A 22,729-nucleotide genomic window follows, 5' to 3' on the forward strand; every position below is an offset into this window, starting at 1 on the left:
TTTACATGTTTTTTTGTTGTTGTTTTTTTCTATTATTTTTTTTAGCTTAGGGCTTATTTTCAAGATCAGGCATAAATGTTCATAATAATAATAATGATACCACAGCAACATTTCTGTGATGTTTCACACTGTGGGTAATGTTTTTCCATAACCCAGGGAATGCTGACATGGATTACAGGATCTTTAATGTGCGTATCGCATGTATCGTTAATACACGGGTGGATCGAATGATGATGATCAAGGCTGCATCATTGAAATTCTTAGAGAGAGAGGGAGAGTTTAGAATCGATGGTTCTGGTGGGGTTTTTTTTTGTTTTTTTTATTATGTAAAATACCACTGGCTGTGGACATTTCTTTCTTATGCTGTTGCCTTAAGACACACAACTTAAGAATCAGAATAAGTTTATTATCTCAGCAAGAGCAATTTAAAACTTGCATACAGAACAGACGCACATGCTTAGCTCTTTCAAGCTGTTAACGGTTTTGTGTCTGCAACAAATGTTTACAGATGTGACGATGTGCACAAGTACTTTGGAGATCCCAAGAATGGAGGAACATGCTACTGTGAGTGGTCACTCTTCCTTGATGTCCCTTTAATAGCTCTCCCACCTTCCACTGAAGATAGAATGTTTTGTGTTCTCAAGTTCAGCAGAGAGAAACACAGCAGGAGAGGTTTTAGTTCTTCTGCTGTGCAAATCTGGAATTCACCACTGCCTTTTTCAGTCTGCCAAAGTCCCTCACTCACATCACTTAAAACAAATCTAAAAGCATTCCTTTTCAAGCAGTCTCTACATAACTATAACACTCCATTCCATATCTGTATTCTGTGTATCCACATCTGTTTCTTCCTGGTGTGATTGTATGTGCATGTGTGTGCACGTGTGTGTGTGTGTGTGTGTGTGTGTGTGTGTGTGTGTGTGTCTGTATGCTTAAAGTCTTACTGATGTTTTATTGTAAAATGTTTTTAAGACGTTTAAAAGCGGTATATAAATGGTCTGTTAATAATACTGATACATGATAATGATAATGCTATATATTAATTATCATTATTATTATTATTATTATGATTATTATTATTATGAAGCTTGAAAATTAACTCTTTGCGAATGACAGTGCATAAATGCTAATCATCAACAGAGGCTAAGTCAACCATTGGCACAATGTCTGTGTGACTGGTCGGTGAAGAGTCTTAGTTACTTGTTACTCTGGTGTGTGTGTGTGTGTGTGTATATGTGTGTGCATGTGGGTGTGCATGTGTGTGCGTGCAGGTGTGTATGTGTATGTGTGTGTGTCTTTGTCTTTCATGTCAACTGAGAAAGTACAAGATGTTCCAGTATTTGTGTTTTGATGTCAAAGCAGAGATATAATCTTAAAAGAAGAAAGAATGCCTTTATATTATTGTATAATCAAAAATCATGCAGCATATTACAGAATACATTGCCATCGGTTTTGACATACTACCTTAAGAAAAAATAATATATATAAAAAAGTTGTGATGTGTTTTCAGATCGTCTTTCAACAGACTTCCAGTACACCTTCAACTTGTCCAAGAAGGAGGACGCCAACTACACCCAGATCAACTTCCTGAGCATTCCGTCATCAGTGAGTCTCTTCACTCCCTTACATCTCTCCAGCCCCATAACCTGTCGTTTGGGATTCAGTTTTGGTTTGATGTTGATACTTTTTAGTTAGCATAAAACAGGTGAAACAAAACCATGCAGAAAGATGGAACATTGATTGCTGTACTTATTCCGTTTGGTATGAGTGGCAGTGGTAGGGTGGGGGTTAAAACAGGTAGGGTTGAGGTTAAACAGAACAGTCATTGCTGTAATTCCTTTTGGTGTGAGTGGCAGTGATAGGGTGGGGGTTAAACAGAACGTTTATTGGTTTATTTATTCCTTTTGGTGAGAGTTGTAGGTGGGGATTAAACAGAACATTATTGCTGTACTTATTCTTTTTGGTGTGAGTGGCAGTGGTAGGGTGGGGGTTAAACAGAACATTTATTGGTGTAGTTCCTTTTGGTGTCAGTGGCAGTGGTAAGGTGAGAGTTGTTTAAATCATGACAACTGCTGACGTGTTATGTTCTTCAGTGATGGATTGGTTATCTGAGACAGTATTCAGGTCACAGGTCAGGATGTAATTCATCATTCTCTATTTGGAGTACTTCTTGGGACTGCCTTACTTTTGTTCAGTAAAATCAGTTGCACAAAGATCGTCGACAAGGAGGAGCGGTTCTTGGTTCTTGAAGTTCATGCCACTTTGATGATTTCATTTCATCAAAGTTCGTCAGTCATGATGTTAAACCTGGAATGTCAGAGCAGAGTAGGTGGGTGTGCGTTGTGCTTACCGGTATGTGTCGCTTCACGGTGTTGATCGGTGATGACCCACTAGTGCATTGTATGTTCAGCACTTTGTGTACATACTTGTGTGTATAGTCCAGTGTCTGTCTCTTAGATCCTCAGTGCACTGTGTGTGTTGCGTTTGTGTTCAGGGTGACAGGGACGTGGACTTTACACTGAACTGTTCCGGAGCGGCGCTGATCAACATCACCTTCAAAGCCAGTGAGTGGTGGTGTACTGCCTCAGCATGCCTGTGTGCACTGGTGGGGATGTGGGGGGAGGGGTTAGGCTTCTGGCCTTTTTCAGGCACACAGTTTCACACATGTTCATACTATCCAATTTCATTCATTCACACAAATGTTCATGCATGCATGCACACGCACACATGTACGCACATGTACACACACATGCTCGCACATGCACGTGCACACACGCACACACACACACACACATGCGCACATGTTATCTGCCTGATTTACACATAAACCCAGGCTTGAGAGCCCATGAAAGGTTAGCATAAAACAGTAAGAGAAATTGTACACTGTATTTGCAGATAAGCGACATAAACCAGTCTTCCACCTTCCTCATTGACCGGCTAAACTTTTTTTGTTTTGTTTTTTTCTATAATACAGCCTTGCCAATTAGTCCAAAACCTAAATGGACCCACATATATAGCAGCATTTTCACCACCCCTATCAACAACATACGTCGTCATTGAAATGTTAAAAAATAAAATGTCTTAAATTCTGGGCTAAAAATTTTTTTTTTTTAAATGTATGATGAATAAATAAAGATTTCTTCTTCATCGTTCGTGGGCTGCAACTTCCACGTTCACTTGTATATACATGAGCGGGATTTTACATGTATGACCGTTTTTACACCCCCCCACCCCCAGTGTAGGCAGCCATACTCCGTTTTCAGGGATATGATGATAATTATTGTGTTTCCAGACAACCAGGCAGAGGAGCAGGTGATCACCAGCAGCCACGAGTGCGACTACTATCGCACCAAGTTTGAGCACAAGACCTACGACTTTGGCGGGGACTCCAACAGCACTTTCTTTGTCTATGTCTATCATTTCAAAACTCCCTTCTGGCTGCAGGTAAGTGCTGTTGGCACACTTCTCTGCTGTCACACCCCTCGCTAGGTCATGGTGAAACGCTGGCACTCTTGCAACCACATATTCTGCAAGGATTAAGAAGCAAGATACTGTTGCTGTGCATTATTAATCCCTTGACTGCCGACACTTGTTTTTAGTTTAAAGTCAGTTGTATTGCATATGCTGAGGAAAAAAGCAGTGTTGGTGGTGCTGTGTACACTAAAAACAGCTGCATCTTCTGTACGTGTAGGAATTTATGTGTGACAATACACAGATTGATTCATAATAAGTTTTACATTCACAGGAAAACAAAAGGACTCTGTTTCTGATTTTTTTGAGTATTTAATCAAATCATTACATGTTTATAATGTTTTGTGAATATTTCCACTAACCAGCTCTCAGTTTATAAACAAACCGAAAAAGAGCAATAAGCCTCAGTCCCTTTTTCACCAGAATTATTTTCTTCGGTCTCTTCTTCATCACTGTCCATGTCATTCTTGATTTTGTGAAGCACACGCAGCACACACAAAACGATGAAAAGGATTGTGAATCAGACCATCGTGGAATTGCCATTTTGAAGAAGACCAGTTTCAGTTCTCGGGAGAAGAAATTATTTCATGAGAACTGGACAAGGGAACTGGAAAAGGGAAACAAATCACTTTCATGAGCCTTTCCTGAGCCTGTTGACATCAGTCAGTGGTTCTCCCTCTTGTAAAATAGGCATAAACCTTTGATGAAATACCTCCATTAATCAAACAAAAGATAGGCGTAAGCCAGTGGGAGGTTTCAGTTTCAGTTTCAGTAGCTCAAGGAGGCGTCACTGCGTTCGGACAAATCCATATACGCTACACCACATCTGCCAAGCAGATGCCTGACCAGCAGCGTAACCCAACGCGCTTAGTCAGGCCTTGAGAAAAATAAAAAATAAAAATAAATAAATAAATGAATTAAAAAAAAAAAAATTGTATATATATATATATATATATATAGACAGATAGATAGATAAGCTTACATAAATAAATAAATAAATAATAATTATGATATAAAGAAAAAGGTAGTAGTAATGAAAATAATAATAGTGGGGGGAAGGTGGTAGAATGGATGACACTCATCTGTCAGTACAGTCTGTGAGTGTGTTTGGGTCTGATTCCCGCTCTGGTCCTCTCTCCCAGGTTTGACTGGAAAAATCAAAGCAAGCATCCAGTCATTTGGATTAGACAATAAAGTGAGGTCCCATGCGCAGCATTGCACTTTGCGTTTGCGCACTGAAAAAGAACAACGAAGGTGTTTTCCTCTGGCAAAATTCTGTAGAAGAAATCCAGTCAGATAGGCACACAAATATATATGCATGCATTCAAGACCTGATAGCCAATTGGTTCATGCTGCTGGTAGGGGCATCTGCCTGGCAGATGTGGTGTAGTGTATATGGATTTGGTCGAATACAATGACACCTCCTTTAAAAGCTGAAACTGAACTGGACTGAGACCACTAGGTGTCACAGAAGGCTCCAAAAGCTCTGTAAATTGAAGGGCAGAGGCAGTCAAGGGATTAAGATAATGTTTCCATGCACATCTACCACATAGCTTGCAGGGTTACATAACAAGATAAAGTTTCCATGCACATCAACCACATACCTTGCAGGGTTACATAACAAGATAAAGTTGCCATGCACATCAACCACATACCTTGCAGGGTTACATAACAAGATAAAGTTGCCTTGCACATCAACCACATACCTTGCAGGATCACATAACAAGATAAAGTTTCCATGCACATCAACCACATACCTTGCAGGATTACATAACAAGATCAAGTTGCCATGCACATCAACCACATACCTTCAGGATTAAGTAACAAGATAAAATTGCTTTGCACATCAACCACACATCTTGCAGGATTAAGTAACGATAAAGTTGCTTTACACATCAACCACATACCTTGCAAGATTAAGAAACCAGATACAGTTGCTATGTATGTTTAAGTGGAGGATAAAGCTGAAGAATGATATTGTGCTTTTTGAATAATAGAAATGAAATTAAGAAACAAGGTAAAGTTGCCATGCTTCCGAAAAGTGATAGATAATGTTGAGGGAGAATATTGTGTATTTTGAATACAAAAAAGAAACAAAATGATTTGTTTGAATGAATTTGGTAATATTGGTGTGACTTTGTGTTTACTGGTGTGTGTGATTGTGTGTGTGTGTGTGTGTGTGTGTGTGTGTGTGTTTGCTTTTATCACTGTACTTCCATTTGTATTTATGATTAGAATATGTATAATGTAAGGCAATTAACAGTTCTCCTTCTGTTTGGTTTTGTTTTTGTTTTTTTGTTGTTGTTGTTTTTTTAAAAATAATGTTACACATGTACAGCCTTTGTTTATAAATTGGATATGATCAAGAGAGAATGAAACTTTTAAAAAACATGTTCCATGCTGGTTCTTGTTAACTGTAAGCTTGTTTATTCCATTAAAACATCTTAAGATCAAAGTACATTGATTGAATTTGGAGAGATTTCAAAGGTAAAACATTGTAAAGAGTATTTCATATAATTTTCAGTTTTTGTCATAGATTGTTCAGGACGTTTAAAAAAAAAAATTAAAAATTTAAAAAAGAGAGAGAAGAAGAACCAACATTTGATGATCAGTTTCTGAATGCATAACATTGGATTACATCACATGTTGCTTTTTGTTTTCAGATATCCTTCTCACAGTTTCCCAAAATAGATCTTGTTCACTTTTTTATAACCTTCTTTAGGTATGTAAACAGTTTGTAGCCTCTGAGTGTACACTATTCAGTGTGGACACAGTGTCTGGTTGTATTGGATGCATGCACTATAGACCTGGTCACTTCTGTTCGGCTCTGCGGTGTGTGTGAGTGTGTGTGTGTGTGAGAGAGAGAGTGAGAGAGAGAGAGAGAGTGAAAGACGGTGATTGTAGCTGCAAAAACAGAGCAGAGCAGAAGTGCTTCCGGACTGTTTCCAGCATGCCATGCAGGTTCAGCAGGGAGACTTTTGAAGGTCCCTCAGAAATTTAAAAAGAAAACATGTATAATCTGTGTTTTTCCCATCACTTATCCTCATTCAGGACATCAAAGTGTTCACAACAAGGAAAAGAAGTAAGTCCCAGGACTGGTAAATGATTTTCAAAATTAAAACTAGTAGCTCAAAATCAGCCTCAAACAGTTTATCTTTCATCAGTGCAAACAATGTCAAAAGTGTCTGTAACAAGGAAAAGAAGTAAGCATTTTTTGCACGGCAAAGAAAAAAAAAAGTTTAATAATGAGTAAATGATTATGGAAAATGAAGACAAGTTGTTCAATTCCGCAAATTCAGACATTTATCTATCATGAGGGAAAAACAACAGGGTTGCAACCTGAAGTTAGTGAACTTGAGAACAAAAAGAGCAATTATGTAGTGGAGTTGAGTTTGACAGCTTGTTGCCTGACACGCTTAAGCTGAAGATGCTGAAGGCTCTTGTTCTTGAAACACAACTGCAAAAAAAACCCAACAACAAACAAACAAAAAAAAACAGCCACCTTTCATGACCTGTCAAGAGTTTGTCTCTGGACCTGCATAACAATTTATTGTAGACTAATTCATGCGTTAGTTTGTTTGTGGTGAATGTTTGTGGGTTGTTGTTTTGTTGTTTTCTTTTCACTTCCCTGTTCTCCAGTTTCGGCTGTCCACCAAGTGGTGAAGCTCAAAATGTGCCACAGTAGCTGACAATTTGGTTTCTTACTTTCCAGATTTCTTTTGCTCAACCCCGTCAGTTAGATCTGCTTATATTTTTTATCGTTTTCTTTGGGTAAGTTTTACTTGAATGTACTGAAGCACAGTTGTTATATTCCTTTTGTTTGTTGTTTTTTTTCTCTCCAAAGTTGATTAATAAATGTTATCTTTCACCTCGCACAGTGATAGCGTAATGTAACATGAAAGAGACGTTATTGTCTTGAGAGTTTCTGGAAATTTTCCTGTACAAAAAGTTAGTGGATCCTTTATTTTGGTCATTTGTTTATTCATTTCAAGATTGCTAATGTTGATTAAAAAACAGTATATATTTACTCAGGTTTTGTTTTATGTTTTTTATTCAAGTTCTTGTTTATTTGTTTATTTGCACTGTTTGCTTCTTTATTTATTTCCATAATTTTTATTTTCCATCTAATTTATTTATTTGTGCATTTCATTTCATGGTTATTGTTGCATCTTGTATGTAAAACTTTAAAAGAGTAACCAGTTTCTAACTATAGATAGAATGCATGATCTGTTCATATATGTTCTGTTTAGATTATTTTTAGACTTTCACACAGACACACACACACACACACACACACACACACACACACACACACATATACACACACACAAGCACACACACACACGCACACACAGAGGCATGCATGCATGCAAGAAACGCGCACACACACACACACACACACACACACACACACAGAGCAATCTTCGCTTTCTTTATTCATCAATTTACCCAGCTTTTAAAGTAAACACACCCTGGTCCCACCTTGAACAGATTACAGAATTTTAAAACAGATTTTGGATTCATGTATTCTTAGAATAAACATTTCTGAGATTATAAAATTTTGGACATTCCATTACAAAATAAATTCATCTGCAGTTACACCAATATCACAATAATGGCAAAAATACACTTTTTGTGGAATGTTATTATGCCTGCCAACTTAAGTTGGTAATTTATAATTACTACATTTAAAATGAACTGATTTGACATACATATCTGGTAGGTGAAAAATGTCTTTCTCTTTTCTAAAGTCAGTTTTTTTTTTAAGTTTTAAAAAAAATGAACACATACTGTTATGCTCTTGTGATTCATGCTGAGTCAAATATAGATATCTTGCAAGTCTTATCTGATACATTGGCGTAAGCATTTTTTATGCATTTTTTTTATTCAGAAATGATTGCGATTCCCAGACACTGCCGAATCCTGTACCAACAAAGATGCGTTTAATACAGTTAATCCATAGTGAAGTAAAAATAACTTTTTGTGTGTGCAATCCATGCAAATGATAGACAATTTTTTACTGGAGTACTTTTTTCTGATGTGGATGATATAATGTCGGTCGGAATCTGATTATTCTTGACTTAGTCCTCACCGAAAAAGGACAGATTCTTGTTTCTTCATAAGTCATAGATATCACAGTGTTTTTATTCAACCTGAACAAGTGTTTTAAAATTTTGGAGCTGATGGGTTTGTGTTTTTTTCACACAAAATATCCACATTTTCATGCCCCCAAATTTCGCAACTATACCGCAGACTTGTGTCCACCATAGATTGCTTAAGTTCAAGACAAAGACCAAGAGGCACATTTTGTTTCGTAGCTAAAGGCAAGAATGAAAACATTGATTTTAGTGCTTGTTCATCAGCAAAATTGTACACATTCTGCTTAATTAAATGTCTAGATATTAAAATGAATTCATGAACAACCTCCAGTCACTGATTGTCTAAGGTAAATATATCACATGATTTAAAACAAAAAAATTACTATGAAACAAAAGTTTGGTCATATTTGGATTCACATTGTCTCCATTCTATACCATAGCATGTAAGATGTCTGGTTCCCTCTTCAAAGCAGATCTAGTGTTAGCCAGTAAAATTATATCATTCATATATAAAAGTACAAGTAACAGATTAGATTGTCAAGCCAGTAAAATTGTATCATTCATATATAAAAGTACAAGTAACAGATTAGATTGTCAAGCCAGTAAAATTGTATCATTCATATATAAAAGTACAAGTAACAGATTAGATTGTCAGTATCCAGTGCTGGAAACTCAAGTTCAATCTAATAGGAGAACAATCATTTTCAATGAATACCATTCAAGATCAATTTCAAATGACGAAAAGAGAGTAGAAGAAATTGAAAGATTTTCTTTTTGTAGCACACCGTTAAAACTTCCAACAACAACAAAAATCAGATTTTTCTCCTTCAAGGAAAATGTAAAAGTTGTAGCTGATTTTACATATATATTACTAGCTGGAATGTTTCACTAGAAATGCTTTATTTCAGTAATTTATGCAACAATACTTGCCTCCAGATGGGGGCAAAAGCCTTTTTGAAATCAACAAAGGCACAGTACAGTTTTCGTTTTTTCATTGTAAATATATCAGCTACTGTTTTCAGAACAAACATGTGGTACAGTGTTGAGCGGAAATATAAAAAACAACAACATCAGTCTGATTTCCTGAAAGCACTTCATTGCCCTCTACAGAGTCACAAAGTCTGCTATTCAAAATTGATTTATAAAGTGGCAGATTGGACTTTTAGACTGTTATTCTGGTACAGAACCAGTGATCTGAGACTGTTGAACAGCTCGCAATAACTTGTGGATACATATTATTAATATATTCATTTAGAAATAAATCAAGACCAGCATATTTACCCTTTTCCAATTTCTTTATCATTTTTGTTCATTTTCATCGCTGTTATTGGTGAATTTGAAACATCAGTATTTATATTTCTTTCAGGAACATCAGGTATGAGTGAATGTACAGTTTTCGTTTTTTTTAGTGTAAATATATAAGCTACTGTTTTCAGAATAAACATGCGGTACAGTGTTGAGCGGAGATACCAAAAATTCTGTCTGATTTCCTGAAAGCACTTCATTGTCCTCAACAAATTCACAAAGTCTGTTATTCAAAATTGATGCGAACAGTTTACGAAATCAACGTAACAGTATTATTCCTCAGTGATTTTGTTTGTAACCTTTTCCTTTATATAATGGCAGAATCAGACCTTTATTTATTCTGGTACAGAACCAGTGTCTGTGACTGTTGAACAACTCACAGTAATGTGTGGATACTATCAATATTTTGATTTAGAAATAAATCAAAACTAGTAGATTTCCATTTTTCTTTTTTTTCTTTTTCTTTTTCTTTTTTTTTTCCTTCTTCAATTTCATCCTCTGTGATTGGTGCATTTGAAACATCAACATTTATATTTCTTTCAGGTATATCAGGTATGAGTGACTGACATTTCTTTCCTCATCTCTGCATTGTCTGTATTGTCATCAAGAGATTGAAAGTGATTTGAAAACTCTTCAAGATCAATAGGACATTTGGAAGTGTTTTTCCGTTTCATTTTTCTCTACAGAAAAATCTCTTGGATTGTTGTTTCCTGAAACTTTTAAGCTCTCCTTTGCATTTTTTTCTGTCTCTCTCAGAGTTTCTTAAAGCTCTTTTTTTTGTGTGTGTGATCTTTACTTTTTTTATGTGAAAATATGATGATTGAGCTTAGAATCTGAAATATTTACATTGTGTTTTGTTTCAAAGTGTTCCGCACATTTTCATCTACAAGTTATATTAAACAGTTGTTAGTTAAATCTCTGGTAATGGAAATCTTAGGAACACTACCAAACGTTTCCCTTGCAGAATCAATAAGAATATTGACAGAAACATTTTCTTGATCTGGTAAATGAGTTAGCTCTCTTGTGTTACAATTAGTTGATGGTTCTTTATACGAGGGTCATTCAATAAATAAGGTGAATTTTTCGGTATAAGGACTTCGAATACAGATAGAAGCTTACTTTTTTTTAAAAATTTTCAACGTAGTCTCCCAGCACTGTCACACACTTTTCCCATCTGTGCACAAGCTTCCGTATTCCCTCAGCATAAAAATCTTTGGACTGATGTCTCAGCCAGTCGCTCACAACACTTTTGACTTCATCGTCACTTTCAAACTTCGTGCCTCTCGTGAACGCTTTCAAGGGACCAAACAGGTGAAAGTCTGAAGGGGCAAGGTCTGGGCTGTAAGGGGGATGAGGGAGCAGTTCCCAGCCCAGCTCGTTGATGGTCTGCACCGTTCGGGCTGCTGTGTGAGGCCTTGCATTGTCATGATGCAAGATGACTCCTTCTGACTGATGACCCCTCCTTTTGTTCTTTATGTCTTTCTTGACCTGCCTCAGCAGTTCACAGTAGTTGGCACTGTTCACAGTGCTTCCTTTCTCAAGGAATGAAATGGTGATTGGGCCTTGCATATCCCAAAAAACGGTGAGCATCACCTTCTTCGTGGACCGCTGGGACTTGAACTTCTTCACTGGAGAGCCTACGTGCTTCCACTCCATGGACTGCCGTTTGGACTCAGGCTCATAGTGCCAAACCCATGTCTCGTCACATGTGACCACCTTCTTCAGAAACTCGATCACCATCCTTCTCATAGCGGCAGAGACACTGCTGGGACAACTCGACCCTCCTCTGTTTGTGCTCTGGAGTAAGCATCTTTGGCACCTACCGGCAGCTGACCTTCGAGTAGCCAAGGTCATCATGGACAATTTTGTGTGCTGTCCCAACAGATAAGCTCAAAGTCCTTGCAATGTCATCCACTGTCACCCTTCTGTCAGACTGAATGAGGTCATTGACTGATTTGATCACCTCAGGAGACCTCACTTCTGTAGGCCTTCCAGGCCTGTCTTCATCCTCAACACTGCTCTGTCCTTCTTTAAACAATTTAGCCCACTTGTAGACATTTTTTCGGCTGAAACATGTGGCACCATACACAGTTGACATTCTCCTATGAATTTCAACTGGTTTGCACCCTTCAGCAACCAAAAACTTGATAACTGACCGCTGTTCAATCCTGGAGCATGCTTCTTGGTCGGCCATCTTTGTTAATCGCCCAAACTCTCAAAGTTTTTTTTAATCTACAAACCAAATTAAGTCCATGTGAAAAAGAAGTAAAACAAAAACAAAAAATTAAAAAAAAGTAAGCTTCTATCTGTATTAGAAGTCCTTATACCGAAAAATTCACCTTATTTATTGAATGACCCTCGTATAATAAACCATACTTTTTCATATCCCACCTTTTGATCTTTTCATTAACACTACATGTGCAATGTTGTTTAATGTCTTGCTGATCAGCAAGTCTTCTTCATTGAATGTCAATAAAATCATCAAGAAATTTTGTGTAGGCACTGAAATCATAAGAAGTACATGACAAATATCATATTTATCATTTAGATTACATACATATGTCAGTTTCCAGATCATCAAACGATGTAAAATTACAACAGTGAGAGCCTTCTGGAGGAATATGTACCCCCCAAGCTCTGCAGCATTTATTGTATCCTGTGAGAGACGTTTATATAAAAAAATCAGGCAGTACAACTACCTGTGTAAAAGGGAAACGCTGCACATTTTTTGAAATTCAAGATTATGTGGCAACTCCAACACCCTTGTATAGAGGAGAGCTGTTGAATATTTTGATAGTGTATCCCAAATAGTCAAAACAGTGCAACGCAGATGAGGCATTTTGGTTATCAGTTTTAGTTTCTTGTGATATCCAGTTGTCAGTGAAAGAAAAGTTAACCCAGGACATTTTATTCTTGAGGTGACACAATCTCGCATAAAAACAATTTCTGAAGAGACACGAGAACTGGTTTTGAAACCACACTCTGAAGATCTGGTATTGGAAGCAGTGTTTACATGATTATTTTTTACAACAAGGATTATATAACAAGTTAACAGTACATGCAGAAAACATGAAATATCATTGACAGAAACACTTAGAAAAACAGCTTACTAGCAATATGGAGAAAGTAAGTCATTTTATATTCTAATTCAGAAGAGAGATGGCACACGCGCGCGCGCACACACACACACACACACACACACACACACACACAGAGTTAAATGGTTTGATATTAATTTATATAATTATTTCTTTGCTGTAGTTTGTTATTATTGTTGGTTTGACCACAGCATTACAGCTGTTGCATGCACACTTGGTGTCTGTTCAGTATTGCCACCCTTGTTTGAACTGAACTTAACAAAGTTGCACGCCGAAAAGAGTGGTGACCCCAGCATGTGATGCATAGTGTTTTTTTCCAGGATGTCAACCATTCTTGGGGACAGGCAGTGTTTTGTTCATACATCTTGGTTTCTGTCTGTCTGCCTGTCTGTTTGTCTCACTTTGTTTTTGTTTTTTTTCTCACCCTCCCTCCCTCTTTATCTGGCATGCATGCATGCGCGTACACATGTGGTGAGAGGAAACCACAAGTGCATAAACACATCCCCTGTTTTCGTAAAGATGTGTATCCAGGGTCCTGAATCTGTGAAAATGAGAACCATCATTGTTTTTTTGTTTGTTTGTTTGTTTTTAACATGATTAATCAAGCTGAGGGGATGTGACAGAAAATGGCACCTTTTTGAATGGGTTTTACTGTCAGTTTTGTTCATTCTATGGCATCTACATCTGGAGGACATTCTGTGTATGTGTGGCAGTCAAAATTGAGCTCAGAAGTGAATTTTTGGTGAATTCCAAAATTGATTTTCTAGTGCAAGTGCATTTCGGATTTTCCAAAGTCCCAAAGGAGTTAGGAATAGAGTTTGTGCGGTTTGTGGTCCCTGTTAACGTCCCCAACTGGTCTGAACTCGACTGGGTAAGGCAGGAACATGATATGCTCACACAGATACAGACACACACACACAGACACACATACACAGACACACACACAGACACTCTCTCTCTCTCTCTCTCTCTCTCTCTCTCTCTCTCATACACATACACACACATTCATTCTCATACACGTGCTCACACACACGCACAGAGCACAACACAGCACAACACAACACAATACACCACCATGCCTCAGAACAGCATAGAACACAACTGCCACAGCATCTCACAACATCCCATCTCACCACACCACACCACACCACACCACACCACACCACAATTCAGTGCACCAAGTGTTACCCATTGCATTTTGTTTTCGTTGCCTGTTATGTATCTAATATCTCATGAGAAGTTTCCCTGTTTTGTTGCTGTGTTGTGACAATGCAGTACAATACGATGCGATACAATGCAATGCAATACAGTACATTTCAGTACAATACGATGCAATACAATACAATGTAATACAATACAATACAATACAAAGCAGTGCAATATAATACAATGCAATACAGCACAGCACAGCACAGCAAAACACAACACAGCACAGCACACCCAAGTACAATACAATACAATACAATACAGTAATACAGTAAAATACAACACAATACAGTGCAACACAACACAACACAACATAGTACAATACACTATACCTTTGTTAGTCCTGCTCTCTGACTGGCTGTGTGTGCATCTTGCAGCTGTTTCCTGTCGCTGCTGCTGATTGCTGCCACCCTGTGGAAGATCAAGCACAAGTACGACAGCTATAGGCGGCGTCAGGTCAGTACACTGAACTGTGTTGTGCTCAGTCACTGCCCATTACCACCTCTGGTATGCAGGGCAGCAACAATCAGTACACTGAACTGTGTTGTGCTCATAACTGCCCATTACCACCTCTGGTATGCAGGGCAGCAACAATCAGTACACTGAACTGTGTTGTGCTCAGTCACTACCCATTACCACCTCTGGTATGCAGGGCAGCAACTGAGCACACCACAGTTCAGTGTACTCTGGTATGCAGGGCAGCAACAATCAGTACACTGGACTGTGGTGTGCTCAGTTGCTTCCCATTACCACCTCTGGTATGCAGGGCAGCAACAATCAGTACACTGAACTGTGGTGTGCTCAGTCACTGCCCATTACCACCTCTGGTATGCAGGGCAGCAACAATCAGTACACTGGACTGTGTTGTGCTCATTCACTACCCATTACCACCTCTGGTATGCAGGGCAGCAACAATCAGTACACTGGACTGTGTTGTGCTCAGTCACTGCCCATTACCACCTCTGGTATGCAGGGCAGTAACAATCAGTACACTGAACTGTGTTGTGCTCAGTTGCTGCCCATTACCACCTCTGGTATGCAGGGCAGCAACAATCAGTACACTGAACTGTGTTGTGCTCAGTCGCTGCCCATTACCACCTCTGGTATGCAGGGCAGCAACAGTCAGTACACTGGACTGTGTTGTGCTCAGTTGCTGCCCATTACCACCTCTGGTATGCAGGGCAGTAACAATCAGTACACTGAACTGTGTTGTGCTCATTCACTACCCATTACCACCTCTGGTATGCAGGGAAGCAACAAAGTTTGTTGTTGTCTTATTGTTGTTGTTGTTTTTTTTAAACATTTTTTTTTCATTTTTACATAACACTAACAGACATATATATACAAGTATACCTTAGTTGTTGTTTTTTTGTTGTTTTTTTAAGGTAAAAACAGTGATGATATATAAAGGTACATAGATGCATATATATATATATATATACTTTAAAAAAGGAAACAACAACAAAAAATGGGAAAGTCTGTTAATGTTATTTTAATTACACATACTTAACCGTGACCCACTAGTGCAGACTCCGGCAGGGGTCTGACATTCCTGTCCTGTGCAAACTACTATCCGCCTTTGCGGAGAAAACGAAAGTAGCTATGGCTGATAACCTCCCGGAAGTAGGTTACCTCCCCTTTGCCCCCCTGGCGCTAAAACAGTGATGATATATAAAGGTACATAGATGCATATACATAAAAAAAGGAAACAGCAACAAAAAATGGGAAAGTCTGTAAATGTTATATAAGGGACTGCAACAGCTGTTCATGCGCTGGAGAGAGAGTACATCATCAGAAGGATTTTGCCTCTTTTGCAAATGCCCAACACTGTGGGTCTAATATAGTAACAATACACTAGAGGTGTGCGCAGTAGCAACAACTGAAATGAATGGTAGATATTGACTGCAAATAATTTGATTTAATGAACATATCAGAGTAGTTATGAAATGCTTATCTTTCTGCGACATGGGAGTATGTTTTCTACAGGATTTAGACCTGTGTTTCATTCACGTTTTATCAGAGATATATATATATATTTTTGGCAACCACCGGAGTTCCTTCTGTTGCTGTTTCCATAACAAAGCTTTTTTTACATTGCTGGCACTGTGCCTAACCCCAAAGTCAAAGACTTTATGATCCAATAGTAATAATAAGAAGAAGATTAATAATGATAATGGTAATGAATTATCAGTACTTATAAGAAGAAGACGACGATTAGTAATGATAATAAGTCTTTTATAGTGCAGAGACTTGTATAGAGGGCAAATTAAAGTGCTAAAACACCGGTCTTTCACGCACATTTGTAGTTTCTTTAACGTATTTCTTTCTAAAGTGATTTTTTTTTTTTAACAAGATAAAAACAGAGAGAGTGGGAGAGAGAAAGGAGAGGGATGTGGATACACACACACGCATGCACACACACAATCTCTCTTCTCTCTCTCTCACACATACGCGCTCGTGCACATACACACTCACATGTACACACCTTGTCTCTCTCTTTCTCTCTCTCTCAGTCACTGTGTGTGTGTGTGTGTGTCTCTTTCTTTCTCTTTCTCTCTCCCTCTCTCTCTCTCTCTGTTTCTTTCCTTCTCTCTCTCTCTCTCTCTCTCTCACACACACACACACACACACACACACACACACACACACACACACACACCCTGTCATTCTCTATCTATCTCTGTCTGTCTTTCTTTCTCTCATTCTCTCTGACTTTATCTCTGACTCTCTCTCTCAGTCTCTATCTCTGTCTCTGACTGTCTCTCTCTCTCTCTCTCTCTCTTTCCCTCTCTCTCCCTCTCACTACTCACACACACACATGACGTACACGAGGCGGGTGGTCCGATCGTTTTCCAGCAACTGATGGTGGAGATGCAGCAGATGGCCAGTCGCCCGTTCTCCAGCGTGTGTGTGGAGGTGGAGAGGAAGGGGGAGGCGGGGGCGGGAGGGGGAGGAGGTGGCCCCCCGGAGAGGAAGGAGCTCCGGGACCACGTGGACACCGCTCTCCGGCGCCGGAAAAAGGTGACAGACTTTGCATCATGTTTTTGTGTTGTTGTTTTCTCTCTCTCTCCCTTTCTCTCTCTCTCTCTCTCTCTCTCTCTCGCTCTTCTTTCTTATTCACCCATCTTTTCAAGACAATTGTGTAAAATACAATATTTACAGAAACAGTTTCTTAACTGATATATGTCATCCAAATGCCAAACCAAGCGAATTTATCTTACGAAAAAGATTTACACAGCCAAGGCTGGCGAAATTTGTTCACAAATGTTTCTTTTCATAATATGCTTGTATTTATGTTTTAATTGTGTCTTATGACTGTTAAGGTTTTCTGACAATGAAATATTCTATTTTATTCTATTCTATTTACCCACACCAGAATTTGGCATATTTTATTTTCTGTTTGAGCCCATGACACACTCTGATGGGGCTTAAACCCTCTATCCACCCTGTTGTCTCTCAGCGATTCTAACCATTTCACCATGGCTGCTGATACTGTCATGTGACTTGTTTGTGACCCCACCCCCACCCCCTCCCCCCAAAGTGAGTCTATGTTTTAACCCGGTGTTTGGTTGTCACAATGTGTGTGTGTGTCTGTGTGTCCGTGGTAAACTTTAACATTGCCATTTTCTCTGCAAATACTTTGTCAGTTGACACCAAATTTGGCATAAAAATAAGAAAAATTCAGTTATTTTCAGTCATTTTGTTTAAAACAATATTGCACCTCTGGGATGGGCACCAAAAAAAAATAAATAAATAAAAAAGAAGCCTAATTATATGCAAACTGAATTTACTGTTATATTTACATTTTCTTAATTCTCTAAACTTGGCACTTTGATCTGATATTTTGACACAACAAGAACAGACGTTTTTATCATTTTTTGTTCGAACAGGAACTTCTTTTGCTAAGCATGGAAGTTTTATTTATTTTGCATGTCTTTGGTGCAGATAGTAAAAAAGGGAAATTAATCTGTAATTAATACTAGGGGACTTAATTTGCTTTAAACTGATCTTTCTCATCTTAAACATTACATTTTGAAATTATACTCAATACATAAAAAGCTTGTGTGTTTTACTCTCAGTGTACTGGGCTTTCACTATGTTCATTCGCCCAAGTGGTCTTTTTCGGAAAATACTCAAATCAATACGAGTGGACTTCATAGATTTATTGGCTGAGCCCTGAAGTTCATTGGCAAAAATCAATTGCGTACACATATTTATACATATTCAAAGCGCGTGCTCATATTCTTTGCGAACGCGAACGACGCCATTTTGTTTCAAGTTGTTGACCTGCCCGTTCAATCCTATATTCAATGGACAATACACGATAACATGTGATGGAAAGTTGGAGAAGGAGACTGTTAAATATTTATTCAGAAAAAAGATTTGTGAACGCCTCATCACTTACTGGATTATGCCCCAGACTGCCATAAAAGTAGCCACAGAATCAGTCGGAATTCACAGTTAAAAATAATAAACCATGAGAGTTAATACCCTTGAATTGATGAAACGTAAAAATTTCCAGTGTCGACTTTGCTCAAAATGAAGTCCTTTTCTCTTCATACGACGTTTTGAAGTACTTGTACTTGGCTCTATATGTTATTAGTTTAACAAAATACTGAATTTTCATATCAACTTTAAAACTATAAAACTAGAAATAGAATGAACATAAAAGAGAAATTGAATCGACTGTGTCAGTCGGGTATAACTAAACTTGTACATCTATCTTGATCCAGAGAAAACGGCTAAATGTTGCAGTGTGATTGCGGCGATAGCCACATCTCCTTTACTGCGGACTTAAAAAGAATTCTTAATTGCCCTTAAAGATTTTTTGAGTGCCCAAGATAACCAGAATAATATGATTTAAACAGCATTCTCATTGCGAATACTGCAATCGATTTATCGCCCTTTAAAAAAGCATGTTTAAATATTAACGATTAGATTTTTTTTTTAAGTGTATCACAAGTGAGTCTTAAAGGCCTTGCCTGTCTTGTTTTTTTTTTTGTTTTTTGTTTTGTTTGTTTGTTGTTGTTTTTTTCTATCTTTAACATTTCGCATTAAATTTTTGTGTTTGTGTGTGTGTGGTGTTTGTGTGTGTGTGTGTGTGTGTGTGTGTGTGTAGTGTAGTGTATGTGTAATGTGTGTGTAGTGTGAGTGTGTGTGTGTGTAGTGTATGTGTTTGTGTAGTGTGTTGAGCAAGTTGTAGTGTGTGTGTATGTGTTTCCTCCCCCACAAACCAGCTTATTTTTTCACTCTTTTTTTTTTTTTTTTTTTTTTTGCCTTTATTGTTTTGGGGCAGTGGTCATCGAGTGTGTGTGTGTTTGTATGTGTGTATGTAGTTTGAGAGAGTGTCTGTGTAGTGTGTGTGTGTGTAGTGTGTGTGTGTGTAGTGCGTGTGCATGCATACATGTGTGTCTAGTGTGTTGAGTGTATGTGTTTTCCCCACCAACCAGTATATTTTTTTCACTTGTTTTTTTATACCTTCATTGTTGGGTGCAGCTGGCGAACAAGCCGTCAGCGGTGGCCATCGAGCCGCTGGTGGGGAGCAAGGCGGCTGTGCTGACCCTTCTGGTACAGCTACCCTTTGGGGACAGCGAGTTCGCTCCCAGCGGCCAGTCCGGCATGGCCGTGGCCAGCGCCCTGGTGTCCATGGGTCAGTTGCTTGTTTGTGTTCTTGTCACCCTTGACCTTTGAGCCTTGACCCTGGGACCCTTTGCATACTGAGAATGATAATAACAATAATGATTGATGATAGCTGTGATAATTCTAATAGTATTGAAGATGATGGCGATGATACTAATGATGGTAAAAAAATTGTAATTGTAACTATGATTATGATAACATGATTACAAAGTATGATGATAATATGGTAATAATAATAATGATAATAATAATAATAATAATAATAATAATAATAATAATGACAATAATACTAATACTTGTAATTATGATTTAATAACATAGTCACAAAGTATGGTATAATGATAATAATAATAATAACGATGATGGTGATAATCGGAATTATGATTATAATAACATAATCACAAAGTATTATAATAATGATAATAATTATAATGATGATAATTACATTTGTAACTATGGTTATGATGATATAATTGTAATAATCATTGTATTAATCATTATCACAATGATATTAATCATGGAATAATAATAATAATAATACAGTAAGTGCTTCTCATTCTCAGCATTCATGGGTGACTTCTGGACCAATTTTTAGTAATGATCATAATCAGTGTAATATAGTAACGATAATGATATTGTCCACCATCATGACAATGCAGAAGATTGTCATGAGTTTGCGTGAAATAGGACTCTGTTGTTAAGCTGCATTATTATGTAGAATACAGAGGGGACTTTTTTTTTTCTTTTCCAATATTACATTTTTCTTTATCCAATCACTGACACTCACCCTCTCCATTTAACATTTTGTACTCTTTATCTTTTCCACATTCTGTTCTCTTTCTCTCTCTCTTTTCCTTCCACAATCCCCTCCCCCTCCACCTCATCCGCCCCCTTTTCAGTTGAATATTTCTTCCCCTGCCATTGATTTTCACAAATGATGATTTCTAATTAATGATAATGATAATCATCATTATGATAGAAATAATAATGATACAAATAATGATAATAATATTGGTAATAATATCATTTGTTTTCAGTCTAATATCATCATCTTAGATGAAAATAAAATAAATGAACAAACGAAAAAAAAAAGTTTTTATTCAGAATACATAGCAGACAGTTGTTTTTTGTTGTTGTTTTTCTTTTTTTGTTTTGTTTCTTTATAGTGTTTTCCTGCTCTGTTCTGCTCTGGTCTATTTTGCTCTGCTCTGCTCTACTCTGCTCTGTTGTAGTCTGCTCTGCTCTACTCTGTTCTACTCTACTCTGTTCTACTCAGCTCTGCTCTACTCTGCTCTGCTCTACTCTACTTAGTTCTGCTCTGCTCTACTCTGCTGTGCTCTGCTCTGCTGTGCTCTGCTCTACTCTGCCCTGTTCTACTCAGTTCTGCCCTTTGTTATGCTCGGCTCGACTCTACTCTGCTCTGCTCTGCTCTGTTCTACTCTACTTTGCTCTGCTCTGCTGTACTCTGCTCTACTCTGTTCTACTCAGCTCTGCTCTGCTCTACTCTGCTCTGCTCTGCTCTGCTCTGCGCTGTTCTGCTTTGCTCTGCCCTGTTCTACTCTGCTCTGTTCTGCTCTGCTCTACTCTACTCCTGTTCTACTCTGCTTTGTTCTACTCTGCTCTGCTCTGTTCTACTCTACTCTGCTCTGCTCTACTCCTGTTCTACTCTGCTCTGTTCTGCTCTACTCTGCTCTGCTCTGCTCTACTCTGTTCTACTCTGCTCTGTTCTACTCTGCTCTGCTCTGTTCTACTCTACTCTGTTCTACTCTGCTCTGCTCTACTCTACTCTGCTCTACTCTGTTTATGTTTGAATGTTTGCTTGTATGTACGTATGTATGCATTTTACTGTGTGTGTGTGTGTGTGTCATTTTCTAAGTGCATTTTGGTGTGCATTTCAGAATAAAGTGCTACACAAGTGACCATTAGTATTATTTTTATTATGATAGTTATTATTATTATCATTATCATTATTATGGTGATGATGGTTTTCCCCCACTCAGGCACAACGAGGAAGCAGAGCTTGGAGCACATCAAGGGAGACAAGCCCAAGATTCGCAAGAACCTGTTGCACATGCACCCAGACACCATGGCTTAGTGGACTGGCTGGTTCCCACACTGTGGGGTCGTCGTCGTCATCTTCTTCCTCTTCTCCTTCTTCTGTCTCCAGAGTGAGCAGAGATCATTGTCTTCTTCTTCCTCTCCTTATGTCTCCACAGCGAGCAGAGCTTCTGGGCATCTTTCTGCTATGGGGTGGTGCATAGGACTTGAGGAGAGGGGGTTGGGGAGAGGGAGAGTTGCTGGAGGCAGCTGAGTACCAGGAGGAGGGTGGGGTAGGGGGGTGGGGTGAGTGTGGGAAAGACAGACAGGAAGGAGGGTGTGTGTGTGAGCATGTGTTGGGTAGTGATGGTGGTGTGATGGTAGTCTGTGAAAGGCAGGAAGGTGGATTGGGTTGGGGGGCTGGGGGGGGGGGGGGGAGTGGATGTGGTTGTGTAGTGGTAGTGTCTGTGAAAGAAAGGAAAGGCTGGAGGGTGTGGATGGAGGTGGTTGTGTGGTGGTAGTGTCTGTGAAAAAAAGAAAGGCTGGGGGGGGGGGGGGGGGGTGTGAGTGTGTTGGCATAGGGATGGCGATAGATCTGGGGAATGAGGTGAGGTGTTTTTGAATGGTGGTATGTTGAGGGAGGTTGGGTTGGTGGGTTTTTTTTGTGGGACGGGTGGGGGTGTTTTGTTATAATTCCACCAAGCCATGTTGCAAAACAATGAACATGAAGAGACTGTGCAGAAAGCTTCACAGTTGTTTTGATCCCTACACTACTACCGCTACTGCAACTACTACTACTTCTACTACTACTATGACTACTATTACTACTGCTGCTGCTGCTCCTGCTTGTGATGAAATGTGTCGAGTGTGAGACAG

The 22,729-nt window shown here is 38.6% G+C and overlaps 1 protein-coding gene across 3 annotated transcripts in view; it reads left to right on the plus strand.

Moving 5' to 3' along the window:
- LOC143293526 (attractin-like protein 1) overlaps window positions 1–22,102 on the plus strand; it is a 50,014-nt gene extending 27,912 nt beyond the window's left edge. For 2 of the 3 annotated variants that reach the window (XM_076604435.1, XM_076604437.1), the window contains exons 19-27: window positions 509–564; window positions 1,508–1,602; window positions 2,492–2,561; window positions 3,290–3,441; window positions 6,132–6,190; window positions 14,554–14,632; window positions 17,033–17,197; window positions 19,673–19,826; window positions 21,817–22,102. In XM_076604435.1, coding sequence (XP_076460550.1) covers window positions 509–564; window positions 1,508–1,602; window positions 2,492–2,561; window positions 3,290–3,441; window positions 6,132–6,190; window positions 14,554–14,632; window positions 17,033–17,197; window positions 19,673–19,826; window positions 21,817–21,911 — 925 coding nt within the window. In that variant the 3' untranslated portion in view covers window positions 21,912–22,102. Of the gene's footprint in view, window positions 1–508; window positions 565–1,507; window positions 1,603–2,491; window positions 2,562–3,289; window positions 3,442–6,131; window positions 6,191–7,180; window positions 7,240–14,553; window positions 14,633–17,032; window positions 17,198–19,672; window positions 19,827–21,816 lie in introns of all 3 variants that reach the window. The other variant, XM_076604436.1, reaches the window with a different exon arrangement.
- Window positions 22,103–22,729: the final 627 nt, after the last annotated feature.

The sequence above is a fragment of the Babylonia areolata genome, chromosome 19 (genome assembly GCF_041734735.1).
Source record: "Babylonia areolata isolate BAREFJ2019XMU chromosome 19, ASM4173473v1, whole genome shotgun sequence".
NCBI lineage: Eukaryota > Metazoa > Mollusca > Gastropoda > Neogastropoda > Buccinidae > Babylonia > Babylonia areolata.